General features: G+C 53.1%; 1 protein-coding gene across 5 annotated transcripts in view; it reads right to left on the bottom strand.

The window, feature by feature from the left end:
• ATP2A3 (ATPase sarcoplasmic/endoplasmic reticulum Ca2+ transporting 3) overlaps positions 1-13,757 on the bottom strand; it is a 54,524-nt gene that overhangs the window by 9,654 nt on the left and 31,113 nt on the right. For 4 of the 5 annotated variants that reach the window (XM_066201678.1, XM_066201674.1, XM_066201676.1 and 1 more), the window contains exons 9-20: positions 11,298-11,386; positions 8,641-8,743; positions 8,284-8,415; positions 7,358-7,483; positions 6,089-6,307; positions 5,300-5,635; positions 4,990-5,210; positions 4,135-4,337; positions 3,550-3,635; positions 2,792-2,925; positions 2,245-2,362; positions 1,511-1,628 (exon numbers count right to left, since the gene is read on the bottom strand). In XM_066201678.1, the coding sequence (XP_066057775.1) occupies positions 1,511-1,628; positions 2,245-2,362; positions 2,792-2,925; positions 3,550-3,635; positions 4,135-4,337; positions 4,990-5,210; positions 5,300-5,635; positions 6,089-6,307; positions 7,358-7,483; positions 8,284-8,415; positions 8,641-8,743; positions 11,298-11,386 (1,885 nt within the window). Of the gene's footprint in view, positions 1-1,501; positions 1,629-2,244; positions 2,363-2,791; positions 2,926-3,549; positions 3,636-4,134; positions 4,338-4,989; positions 5,211-5,299; positions 5,636-6,088; positions 6,308-7,357; positions 7,484-8,283; positions 8,416-8,640; positions 8,744-11,297; positions 11,387-13,757 lie in introns of all 5 variants that reach the window. The other variant, XM_066201675.1, reaches the window with a different exon arrangement.

Genomic DNA, 13,757 nt, shown 5'->3' with positions numbered 1-13,757 from the left:
CTCGGCCCCAGACCGCAGATGGTGAAGTGAAGACCAAGAGCATGCATGGGATGCAACATTAACCAGCTCTCCTACACCCCAGCCTGGTGCGGTGCTGTACAATTGTTTCTACAGGCTCGTAATCGTGGGATAAAACAGACCTGGTTGTCTGATGAGAGACGAAACAATTCAATAAGAACGGGCTAGAAACAATTTCTATCTGTTTTGTAAAAACAGGAGCCCTGCACCTCTGTTTCTCTGAGCAATTGCTGAGTTTCTGCTCAACACAGGAAGAAAGGCTGAGCTGAGCACCACCTGCACACTGGGACACACTGATGGAGAGGGAGACCTTTTTGAGATCACCTCCTGCCTGCAATACTTTCCCATCCCATATTTCCAGGTACTTGCAAAGCTCTACTCCATGAGAAACCAAATGCAGCTGTTACAACACCCCAAAGCCCTCCTTCACAGGGCTGGCCAAACCTGCCTTCAGCCCAGAAAGGCAAGAGTGGCTTTGCACAGATTTTTTGGGTCATTATTACAGGATTAGGGAAAAAAGAGGGGATTGCTATGACACAGGTTGCCTAAGGGGTGAATAATGGTTTGAGCAAGGTGATGGTGTGGAAGGACTACCAGTCCTCACACTCAAGATTGTTCATCTGCCCCCAGAGGTTTCCTGAGCAAGGACAGTGCCTTTCCTGCCCTTCTTCTCCCTGCTATCACTGTCAGGGCAAGCTCACCACCAAAAAATGAATAATCCTGTTTCCTGGAGAGGGGCCACCCCTGTGGCAGGCACAGCACTGCTCGGCAGCCCTGGGCCTGCAGCCACCACCAGGAAAACCCATGGGCTTAACTCAGTGCTGAGATATCCCCCACAGCAATGTCTTTTGCAAGAAACAAAAGAAAAGATGAAATCATCTCTTTGGAGGGCGGCCCAAAGACATGCTGTGATTTACAGCACGGAGCCCAGGAGCACACGGGAACTGCTGCTCCAGTGTCACAGAAGCTGCTTCTCCTCTGCTTGTGCCAAGGGCTGCATCCTGAGCGGAGCTGGCCAAGGGCAACCCCATTAAAACCAGTTTATAAGGTGTTCAGCTCTCAACTGATCTTAGCACAGAGGTTTCCAACGCAAAATAAGAATGGACAGAGGGGGGTGGAAATCTGAGAGGAAAAAAGAAAGGGTTCCTGTTAGAAATCAGTGTTTGATTTGTTTTGCTTTATGAGCAAAGATATCCAGTTCCTGGAGGTTTGAGAGGAGTTGAATTAATAACCTGTGGCAGATTTATCTAATGCTCCAGCTCCAAAGGGAGCATTTCCAGCAGATGTAATTACCAACTGCTCTGCCAGGCGTGGCACCAGGAAGGAAGGGAGTAGGAGAAAAAGCCCCTTTGTACAGCAAAGGTGGGTGAACATGCAGGTACAGACATCACACGAGCAGAGGAGGTGAGCAAGGGGTCCACAAAGCCACCAGGAACCCCAAGCAAAATGCCACAGAGCCACCCTAACCCGGGGTGGTGCAGACCGTGCTCACCATCCAGGTGGTTGCGGGAGAGGTACTTGAGTCCTTCATCCAGCAGGATAACAGGCAGGGAGATCTTCATCACAACCACCCACTGTGGCCAGCTCAGGGGGGTCACCTGGAAGATGAGCTGCAGGGGGAAAGGATTGTACATGTCAGTAGGGAAGCAGGTGGGATATTCTGTTGTTTTAAGGATCACGTTGTTGTATGGCAAAGGTTGAGAGAGGGTCATCCCAGGTATAAAGAGGGAGGATCCAGACAGCCCCAACAGGAGGATTTCTTCAAGGTCTATCATGATCCAAGGGGGCTCTTGGCCAAGATGAGTAAAAAAATATGTTCTTCACCTCTCCTGCAAATGGGGAAAGTGAGGCACAAGGTAGGACTGTGTGTTTATGTGCTCACAGGTGCCTAGCAGGTGACAAGGGACAATGCAACCTCCTGGGTACAGAAACACACTTCATCTTAAGCACCTTTGGGCATCAACTGAGGCATCTCCAACCTTGCAAAGGAAGGAGAAAACCCCTAAGGGTTGAACAACCTTCTGGATATATCTAGAGCCTTTGCATTGCCCATAGGGAGGGCTCATGGGGCAGAATGACTCCTATTTTCCATGCTGGGTGAAGTCATGGGACCTGGTCCCATGGGCACCTACTGGAAACAACCACCCCAGAAATTTCCAGACCCAAAGTTTGCTCCAGGACGTCCTTGTGCACGGAAGGCACAGGGAGGTGACAGAGTGCACTCACAGGCATGGGCTTGACATAGAGGATGAGGAAGTGCAGAGCCATGGACATGATGATGGCCCCCAGCAGCCAGATGTTGAGCCACGGTGGCATCCGCAGCAGCGACTGGTTCTCAGAGACACTGTGAAAGTGAGGGGACAACGTTAGCCCCAGAAACCTCCCTGCATCTGCCCATGCTGGGAACTTCATTTCCCTCCAGCATACAAGGCCATCTGCTATAACCTTTCTTTTCCAGGCTCTTCATCATCAGGCTTAGCTGCAAACTGAATGTGGATGCCCAATACAACCAGCAATGCATGGATTAGGGCCAATCATTAATGACCAAATCACTAACAAATGCAGATCCAGTCCTTCCTTCACTGCTCTCAGCCACAGCACACTGCCTTGGAGGAGCTTCTCTATGGAAAACCCAGTGGTCCCTTGTGAGGATGCTCTGAATGGCTCTGCTGAGCCAAAGCCAAGCCCTCAGCCCACCCACACAGGCTCAAAGAGACCCTGCACAAAATCAGTCATGCACAGAGCAAAGAGAGCAGCCCTGTGGCCACCACACCTGTTCAGAGCATTGCACATTTCGATTGTCACCAGCACAGACAGAGCCATCGTCGTTGGGTATCGCGACTCGAAGATCTCACAGTCGATTCCTTCGAAGATGGGGTTGTCCTCAGTGCACCTCATGAAGTTCCTCTGTCAGCACAGGAAACTGCTGGTAAATACATGGCAGAGCAGCAGGAAAGGCAGGAGAGAGGAGGAAGAGTCGACTGGTTGGGGGGCAGGCGATGAACTGGGTTGCTGTTAGATATCCCACAGTTCAGAGCAACCAATAAACTGCCCACAGTGACCCAGCTTCTGTTGGGGTTGGACTTTAGGGGCATGGCTGGACAGTGGCTTTGAGGCTCTCAGGTGCAGTTAGGAAGGGTTTTGAGCACATATCTCAATCAGAAATCCATCTTGCATGGCACATGCCATTGGGACATGATAGCACCTGCTTTGCCCCTACCCTGCAGTTTTCACATTAGCTACAGTAATGTAATGTGGGAACAGATCCCTTCCAATATGGGATGAGGCACAGAAGCTACTTTCAGTTTCTCTGAATCTTTCTGAATCTGAAACTTTCATTATCATGCTGGTGATAGAAGCAAGGCTGGAAGCAGCCTGAGGGGAGAGAATTTGCTTCTGTTTTAAATTACTGTCATCTCCACTAGGAATTTGGGAACACTACAACCAACACGGAGGAAAGGTAGATGAAAGACCCCAACACATGAATTCACACCCCCACCCAGCTGTCAGCCTGTTCCCCTGCTGACTCACCAGCTGATGGAAGGAGACCTGCGGTCCCTCGGCATCGTACAGGAACCACCAGGTCGCCGCACCCACTGTGGCCAGGCCCACGTACACTGTGAGAGAGAGACACCCTTACCCCAGCCCCCACGACACCCAGGCTCCTATCTCTCTCTCTACAAGGCCTTTTAAGGGTAAAATGTCCAATTAAAAAATAACACCTAAACTGTTTTTATTTTTAACCCAATAACCAACCGCCCGTGGCCCACAATGCGGACTTTCCTATCCAATCCCAAAATACCACCCAGACCCATGAGGAAAGAAGTGAAAAAGGACTAGCCTCCACCCTAAAAACTACATCTTGCTATATATATATTGCTATTTTCTAAAACCCTAAACTCTAAGTTTTCCACCACGTGATGTTACATACTTCTTTTCAAACTACACATCCGTAATCCCAATTCTATCATTCCATTTTAGAAGCCTTCTCCACAGCCTCAAGTCAAACGCAGTATTTTCTTAGGAGTCAGTGCCTGCCGGCACAGAAAGTCTAAAATCCCCAGTGACCAAGGTTCCAACATCCTCACAGTGCCCACCTGCACCGACAGCACCCACCTCCAACGGCCAGGTAGCGGAAGAAGAGCCAGCCACTGATGAGGGGCTCCTTGGGGTTGCGGGGCTGCTTGTCCATGATGTCCAGGTCGGGGGGGTTGAAGCCCAGAGCAGTGGCTGGCAGCCCATCCGTCACCAGGTTCACCCACAGCAGCTGCACAGGGATGAGAGCTTCAGGCAAGCCCAGGATGGCTGTCAGGAAGATGCTGCAGGGAAAAAAATAAGAGATATGAAATTAGACAAGCTCTGGGCAGCCAGGGTTCTGTGTCATGCAAGGGGGAGAGAGCATCTAGATCCAAACCCCAAAACTGCATACTCACCCAAAGTCCTGCAAATGAACCCACAGCCCCTGATGAGGAACCTGAACCCTAGCACTGAATTTTGCAGCTAAAATTTGTTTCTGTTGCTATTAAAATTTGCTTTGCAGTTGTAACCCAGCTACTGACATCCCCACGGCCACAAAGGTTCCCACTGCCAGCACAAACACCCATGCTGAAATGCAAGGGCAAAGGATGCCCAAGTGATCCCAAGGGAGTGCCGATGTTGCTGAGGAGCGATGGGCAGGAGCAGGGACAGCTGCGACTGGGTGACAACAGCCTGTGTACAAATACCTGCACCCAAATCAGGCACTTGCACGGGCTTAAACAGGCAATACTTTAACAAAACAGGTCCTGCAGGGTGGCAGGATTGTAAAACGACAAAAAAAATAAAATCTCCCTGCCCTTGGGGAATGAGACATGGTGCCTGGGATTACCAGTTTGGGCACCACACGCTGCTGACTGCAGGTCACCTGCCCCAGGGGATGTGTCCCCCCACTGCTGCTCCCACAGCATGGTGCCCGGTGCGGGAGGCTCTCACCAAACGACCTCCCCGACGTTGGAGGAGATGAGATAGCGGATGAACTGCTTCATGTTGTTGTAGATGGCCCTGCCCTCCTCCACAGCTGACACGATGGTGGAGAAGTTGTCATCAGAGAGCACCATCTCAGCAGCTGACTTGGCCACGGCCGTGCCCGACCCCATGGCGATGCCGATCTCCGCCTTCTTCAGCGCCGGAGCGTCATTGACGCCGTCACCTGTCTGCACAAAGCCGTGGTTCAGCGAGCAAGGGACCGAGCGGGGTGGGGAGGAGGGCACAGGGAGGTGGCAGGCTGTCCCCGAGGGCTCACCATGGCCGTGATCTCATTGAAGGACTGGAGGTACTCGACGATGCGGGACTTGTGTGCCGGCTCCACGCGGGCGAAGCAGCGCGCCTCCCGGCACGCCTGGCGCTGCGCCTCGGGGGACAGCTCATCGAACTCCCGGCCCGTGTAGGCCTTGCCAGTCACGTCCTCAGTCTCTGAGAAGATGCTGATCCGGCGGCAGATGGCCACTGCCGTGCCCTTGTTGTCACCAGTGATCATGATGACGCGGATGCCGGCCTTGCGGCACATCTCGATGGAGGAGGTGACCTCTTTGCGGGGAGGGTCCAGCATCCCCACACAGCCCACAAAGGTCAGGTTGTTCTAGGCAGGAGGAACACACCCCAGACCCACATTAACCCCTTGGGAGGCATTCACATCCGCCCCACCACCCCGTGCTGTGAAACCACCCTGGCCTTCACAGGGATTTCCCCTGGGAATAAACTTCCAAGAGGTTTCCTACCAACCGCCTCAGGGATGCACACAGCCCCAATCCAACAGGATGCTGCCATCCCCTCTGCTCCTCCTCAGGTTTTCTCTTTGCTCCCCTCCTCCCCATCCCTCACAAATGGTCTCCAAAGCCTTCTCTCAGCAGTCACTCCACTGGAAAAACATGCTCAGTGAGCTTGCTATCCTTCAGATTGAGAAAAGGATATCCTTGCAGAGGAGACGAGCCATTACACTGCCCACAGAGAAACCAGCGGGGAAAACACTGCTGGGATAGCCGGGAGCGTACGGGGAAACTTTGGGATAAGGCAGGAAGCTGCAGTGCCGTACCTCGTAGTGGACGAAGGCGGCGGAGTCGTGCAGCTGCATGGTCTCCCTGCGCACGGGGGAGTCGTGTGTGGCCAGGGCCAGGCAGCGCAGGGTGTCGATGCCCATGCCCCAGTCCCGGATCCTGCCCAGGATCTTGTCCCGCACCGGGGCCGTCAGCGGGACCTTGGCGGTGCCCACACGGACGTGGGTGCAGCGCTCGATGACGCTCTCCGGGGCACCCTGCGGAGGAGCGGAGGGCTCAGGGCATGGAGCCGAGCTGGAGGGGCAGTGCCAGAGGGAGGGAAACCGCCACGTCTGGGCAAAGGCAGAGGAAATCTCCCCCAAATCCTGCACGCATCCCGGCCCTGTGGCTCAGGGCACTAGATGGCAGCCTCCGACCGAGCACACCGGGATCACACCCCGGAGCACAAATCCGCCCCAGGTCACCACGAGCACGGTCTGCTGGAGAGCCAGCTGACTCCTGCAAAACCTGCACATCTGCCCGAGATACTCCCGCCCCGCAGATCCCTGCTCCGACCTCCAGGGGATGAGGGCTGTAAATCGGTGCGGAAAAAACATGGGATACTCGGCGGATGCCTGTGATGCCTTTGCAATTCAGGAAAACATTTCCTTTAGCATCCCAGCATCCCACCCCAGCCCTTCTGACCTTACAAAGGACCCTGACATTGCTCTTTAATATACAACTTGCTATCCTTCTGTGGCACCTCTTAAAAAGCTCGCCCAGGGCCACAGATCCAGACGCTTCAGAGGGTCCCCGCCTGACCCGGAGGGCAGAGTTCACCCACCCAGATCATCTCCCAGTGGGAACAACAATATCCAAATCTTCTCAGAGTCAGCGGGGAGAAATTCCACCGCATCTCTTTTCTTGGGAAGAAAATGCCCTATGGAACGATTTTATTTCTGGTTACAGTGGAAAACTGGACATCATTCTTTGGGCATTACTGGCATCCAGAGGGTCCAAGCCTTTAATAAAGACAAATGCCCAAATTCTGCATGAGGGCAGCTCTCCCTTGCCCAGCACCAGCACACTCAGCACCTCTTCCTCCCTCTAAATCACCTCACCCCCTTTTTTCCCCTAATCAGCGTGGCAAAGACTCACCTCCTCACTGACCCCGCCAGCCTACCTGCTGGATCCTGGATCCCCAGGCAGACAGAGTGTGAGAGGAATTGCAGAGCATCCTCCCTGTCCTGTGATTTGGCCCATCTCAAGGGCCAAATCCTGCTGGGGGTGCAGGGGGGAGCTGGACCCTGCAGGAGCTTTGTCCTTACCTTGACAAACATCTTGCTGCCCGTGGAGTTGTTGCCAGGCCCGGTGGGAGTGCAGTACACGGACATGGACTTGCGGTCCCGGGAGAACTCCAGGGTGCACTCCTTCCTCATCAGCTGCTTGATCACCTGCAGGAACAGCACTGGGCTGAGCCAGGACGTGCCAGGGACACTGGTGCCCTCTGCCTTGGCTGACAACCCTGCTGAGCCCTCGGCATGGGAGGAGAAAGGCAGCCACAGGAGCCAGCAAGGATGGGACAGGGCTAAAAGCTTACAAGCTTTCCGTGTCAGAAACGAGTCAGGAGATTTATTACAACCTGCACAGACCTATCCGGGGAAAAATGCTGGAACAGAGAGCCCTTTGAGCAAGGAAAGACATTATAAGATCTAAAGGAGGAAATACAGACCCAAAATAAAGTGTATTTTCACCCAGGAGGACGGGGAGACACTGGAGTAGGGGAATAGTCAGCACAAGATATTTTCGTGTCAAAAATAGACATTTCCAAGGAGCAAGTGTCACTGGGGCTGGCAAGGCTCTGGGGAATAGGGTTTGGTTCATGTTGGAGGGTGGCTGCTCAATGCAAACTGGGCACCTAAAGATAACTCCAAAACTCCTCATGTGCAGCCAAGAGCTTGGGCTATCACTCAGAGGGTCTCTCCTGCCTGAGCAGGGACTGGACTGAGTTGGAGCCTCAGGAATCACCTGCTCCAAAGCTCCATGTATGCTGGTCCTCAAGGCCCTGGCATCAACCCCCCAGGGCCATTGTTCCAAAAACAGCTCACCATGAGAGCCTGGAAATCACATCCTTGTGCCAAATCTGTCCCTTAGACCATTGCAAGTGTTTATTGCCCGAATATCAGACATCCTAAATCCCTCCTCTCCCTCCTGTCCCCAGTGCTGTAGCTCACAGGGGCTGATGTCCACTCACTGAATTGCAGGCATTGGCTCTCTCCACCTTGGAGAGTTTGCTGAGGTCCGTGTTGAAGACGTTCATCTTCTCCACCAGGCACGTCAGGGCTGTTTCAGTGGCTTCCCCCACCTTCTCATAGACTTTTTTGGACTAGAGGGCAGAAAAAAGAGCTTAAGCTTTAGAGCACATCCTCCACATGCTGCTGCTACCCCAAGGATGCTGTCACCCACCACACCAGAGCATCCCCTTGAGCTGCTGATGATGGGATGAGCTGAAGCCAGGGAAGGGGATCCCAAGGGACAAACCCCACTGGCTTTGCCCTGAAGCACAGCAGGAGCATCCCCCCACCCTGCCCTGGCCCTGGTGCCCCCACACCTCATTGTAGTCCAGCGAGGAGTCATTGCAGAGGGCACAGATGGTGGCCAGCTCCACCAGCCCGTCGTACTGCCCGCACTGCACCGGCTGCTCGTCCTTCAGGCTGCGGGCAGAAAACAACCCCAACGGCCTTACACCAGCTCACACCTTCAGACACAGTCAGCTCACCCTAAAGATCCCTTCCAGGGGGGGATATAGCCTATATATCACTCTTGTAAAAGTGGAAGCAACAGCCCAGTTAAAGCCCCAGTGCTGGCGATAAATCCTTGGGTTCCCATTTTGTACTTTATTAAATGGGGCAGGACTAAATTGCAAATAAAATACCACAGGAGGCAAATAAATTCTGGAAGTGGCCCAGAATAAGGGGGGCTGCAGAGGAGTTCAAAGGAGCAAGCAAGGGCTGCTCACAGGCTGATGATGAAGGTGATGGACCAGAAAAAGGGCAAAGAAATTCATGTTAACATTCACTCCCCCAGGGGTTTCCATTTGCTTGGAATCCAGAGGAGCTGTGGAACCAACAGCAAGTCCCTTCCCCTCCCTGTGATGCTGCTTCACACTCCACAGGGAACCCAAGGGAGCATTTAGGAGCAGCAGAGAGCTTTAACAGCTGCACTGCTGTGACTGCTTCCAAGCAATTGGTGAACTGTGATCTCTGCTTCCTAAATAGCAGCTCTCTGCTACGGAAAAGAGCAGTCCTGAACACTCCAGGCAAGCCAGATGCTTCTCCTCGCCTGGTGGTAGGAATGGTAGCAGTGGTTTGGAAGGAAATAAAAAATTATCCTGGTTCCAGCAGAGGTAACTGCAGGTTAGAGCTGTATAAACCCAGCCGGTCATCTGCTGGCTGGAAAAATAATTTGTCAGGCATTTACTAGGATCAGCTTATTCCACTGTTGGTTCCCAATGGAAAGAACATTTTGGAGCCCTTGTTACAGCTCGGGAGCGGAAAACACGGAGCAGCCAAGAAAATCTGAAAAATCTGTTTGCTGAGGGAGACGAAGCCGCACTGGGCTATGAGTGGGAAGAGAGATCCACTGCTCCTGCCCAGAGATGCTGCCTGGCCCTGGGCTCACAGGAAGGGACAGTGGGTGGAGGAGGGAGCTGCAGACACACCAAGCACAGCTTTTGCAGCATGTGATCCCCTGGATATCGCTGGGGAGGGATGGGAAGGGATGGGAGGTTACGGCCCCATCGCCAGCAGTCCCTGCATGGAGCCAGGCGAGACCCATGTGCTGGGAAAAACATCAGCAAAGGTGCTGCTGCCTGGGTGCTGTGTGAGCAAACCCAAGGCCCAGCAGGAAATATCCTCCTGCCAAGGCCAGGTTAAAGCAAACAAGCATTTCAGTCCCAGCAGCCCTGGGGGACAGGGGCGTCTCTCCGTGACACCTCAGCAAGGCCACACATCCCTCCTCATACACAATGCAGGCACAGGGCTAAAGCTAAACTCAGGAGCAACACAAATTGCTACAGACCAACACAGTGGCCCTGAATGTAGTCCCCAGAGGTGAGGGGACACTGAGCTTCAGAGGATGGCAGGTACAAGTTCAGCCCCCAGCTCCTCCTCAGTTTTGAGAAATGCGCTGATTGACACCAGCTTATGACTTGGCTAAGTTTTTAATGGAGATTCCTAGCCAAGGATCAAATTGGCTCTATGAATATTCATGAAATTAAGTCTGTGGCTGAGATGAGTTACAGCTGCTTCACGGATGAGCAGGAGGGACCATGGTGACAAATGTGTCTGGGATCACTGAGCAAAGCAAAGGGGAGCAGAGAGTGCCCCCACCACCAGCTGAGCTTCTCATCTGCCTTCTTCCCAGACTTTGCCACACTGGGGGCCACCCCCTCCTTCCAAAGGAACAGGAATAAATAAATACAACAGCAGAAACCCCCATGTTTGTGATAATGCTTCAGGGTAAAGCCCCCAGCTTCCACTCCCTGCCCTTGGCTGCAGCTCTGCAAAGCCCCAGTCTGCCCTGAGACACACCCTGGCACCAGCAGGATCCTGCCCTGGGCACACCAGCCACGGGAGCCACCCCTGCTGCGCACACAGGGCTCAGGCAGCACCTTCCCTGAGGGGTTTCAGCTGTCTGCATGTCCCCTTGCCCACTGCTGGTGGTTTCCTGGGCAAGCTGCCCTCCCTGCATTCTGCTTGGGGCAGGGGCAGCAGCCACCAGGCAATGCCCAAACTGTGCAGGCTCCAGAAATATGGAGAGTCATCATCTCCTGCAAACAGCCTCGGTCATCACCATGCCTACATTTGTCATCTTCCCTGGCTCACAGGTGGGCTCGTTTGATTGGGATTGCTAACAAAGGGAGAGCCAAGCGTGTGGAAACCCCTTTGCTGAGTGGTGGGAAGGCAGAGCCAGGGTGAACACCACCCAAGTCAAGTGGGGTTGGATGTGAGGGACAGTGAAACAACTGCCCTGGTCCCCATGAACAGCAGAGTACACTCAATCACCCAACACCTGCAAGCCCAGCGTGGCCAAACGGCAGTGCCCAGTGGGTCTCCCCATGGACAGCACTGCAAACCACCAGGGAAACGCCTCCTTTCTCCCCAGCTCATGGGGTGGCCATGAACCCCACCCTCCCATCTTCCCCAACCATGCTGCCAGCCCAGGGCCACCCCGTGTCCCTGTGGAGGGGAGGGGACCCTCACTCACATCTGTCCCTCGGGGGCGTAGGTGGAGCCGGTGATGCTGAACTCGTGCAGGCTGCACTGGGTGCCCTCCACCTTCTCCATGATGAACATCTGCCAGGAGGAGAGGTGGAAACAGAGCATTAGGCAGCAAATCTTTGGTACAACCCTCGTGCCCAGCCTGGAAACCCACCAGCTGGTACTGTCCCAGTTGCAGCCCTGCTGGCATCAGGCTCAGGCCTGGTCACCACTACTCTTGGCTGTCCCCAAATCCTTCCAGCTCTCCTCTGCCTTTTTCATGTTCGCCTCCTCCAGCTCTTTCCTTCCCTAGGCTGAGCCTGTTCTTGAGAAGGTGCCTGTGTTTTTCTTGGAGCAGAGAAGGAGCTGGGTCAAGGTTTCCACTCCTGCCCTGGAAAGCCTCTGCAGGGCAGGATCTGAGCAGCTGCCCCTGCCACCCCTTCCCAGCCAGCTCTCAGCCACCAGCCTTGTGCCTTACTGGGATCACAGCTCAGCTCAGCAATAAAACCCTGGTTAGCCATAAAATCTCCCACATTCTGTTTTAAGTGATTTTTGCCTTTCAAAATCCTTCCAGTTACTATTTTGCTGCTGTCATGAGACAAATCCCTCAAACTCTAAATAAAATTAAAACTTCCCTCTCTCCAAGCTCTCCCAGTGCCCTCTTGTCCCCTCCCAGCACAGCCCACCTTTGAGGGCAGCATCCCCTGGGAACAAGAGCAGGGCCTGACCCCAGCCAAGGAAACAGTTCAGAGATGCTCATTTCTCGTTGTTTATGACCCACACTGAAGCCAAAAAGCAACATAATAAACAAGTAAATAAAAAAATAAAACTGGTTTGGCAAATGCATGTCCCTGGCTGCAGGGAGAAGCCAGGATTTAATTTGGCTGCAGAGAAGTGCTGCCCTCCTCAGCTCCACGAACTTGCTGAGTGCCTTCAGAAAGCAGGTGCAGGGAAAACTGTCCTGCTCCAACCTGTCTCAAAATAATTGTTTTCCCTCTATTTGTTTTCCTCTGGTTATTTTTGTTCCCCAGGAGAGGGAAGCTACAGATGCTGGAGAAATCAGCAGGCATCACTCAGCACCAGGAATGCAACAGCTCCAGCTACCACCCACTTCTCTGCCTTCCACGTTTCCTCTGGCAACAAACAGAGGTTAATTTGCTATTGTTGTTAATTATTATCAATAATACAAGGACAGTCAGCGCAGCCGTGCTGGCAGGTGTGAGCCTCCCCCATACAGGAGGTGTCCCCAGGTACGACAGGGCCAAGCCAAACAGTAAAGGGCACGTTCAGGGGAGCACACTCCCAGCATGTTTAACACCAGGACATCCCAGTGGGTTTGGTTTTCTCACCTCCCCATTTTACAGGCTTAGGCAAATGAGCAGGTTCAAAGCATACATCTCCTGTGTGAGTAATTCTGAGCCCAAAACAACCTCCCTGTGACTTCCCAGCTGTTTGCAGACACCCTGTTTATTGGGCTAATGCCCTCAGCTCCTTTCCCAGGGCCCACCATGAAGGCCCATCAGCGTCCCTGAAAGATTTTGAAGAAGATAATGAGCCAAAGTGCTGCAGAAGAGGTGTCCCAGGTCCTCTGGAGGCACTGGGCTCCTCTGGCAGTGGGTGTAAACTCAAGAAAGAAAGCAAAACCACATCCTTTTTCCTTTGGTAACAACCCCCAGGAGATGACAGGCCCAGAACCTGCAGTGATGCTCCCAGTCTGAGACAACATCAAAGGAACCACCAAGGCTAAGCACCCGTCATCTTTTTTTCGAGACACCCAATGCCATCAGCCTTCCAGCGAGCCAAAATTTCCTGGCCTCTTCAGAAAATGGACTCCTGAAACAGCAACCAGACTCATTTATTAAAAAAGCTGAAAGCACCCACCCCACTGATGGGTTTGCCTGATAGGGCCTGTTTGTTTTCAAATGCTCATGGCTACAAAACCATTATTACTTTCACAATACTGTCCTTCTTATTAAAAAAGGGAAAAGGGAAATAAAAATAAAATTAAAAAAAAAACCCAAAACCAACCATTCCAAGTTCTTTATTTTTCCATGCCTTTTAAAAAAAGGTGCTACATAACCCACAGAAACCAGAGGTTATATCAAATTTCCTGCTGCTCCCAGCTTGCGTGACTGGCTGAGCCTGGGGGCAGCCAGGGTGTTTGCAGGGTTGTGGTGTGATCAGAGGATCACAGAGTGATTTGGGTTGGAAGGGACATTAAAACTTATCTCATCCCACCCCCCTGCCATGGCCAGGGACACTTTCCACCATCCCAGGGTGCTCCAAGCCCTGTCCAGACTGGCCTTGGGCACTGCCAGGGATCCAGGGGCAGGGACAGCCTCCCTGGGCAACCTGTGCCAGGGACTCCCCACCCTCACTGGGAAGAATTCCCTCCTCATATCTAATCTTAATCTCCCCTCCTTCAGCTTAAAGCCATTGCCCCTGTCCTGTTGCTCCAGGCCCTTGT

This window comes from Chamaea fasciata, unplaced genomic scaffold (genome assembly GCF_029207755.1).
Source record: "Chamaea fasciata isolate MVZ Bird 193981 ecotype frontalis unplaced genomic scaffold, bChaFas1.0.hap1 SCAF_21, whole genome shotgun sequence".
Classification (NCBI taxonomy): domain Eukaryota; kingdom Metazoa; phylum Chordata; class Aves; order Passeriformes; family Sylviidae; genus Chamaea; species Chamaea fasciata.
The sequence above is the reverse complement of the archived record's forward strand: the minus strand, read 5'-3'. Positions and strand labels throughout refer to the sequence as shown.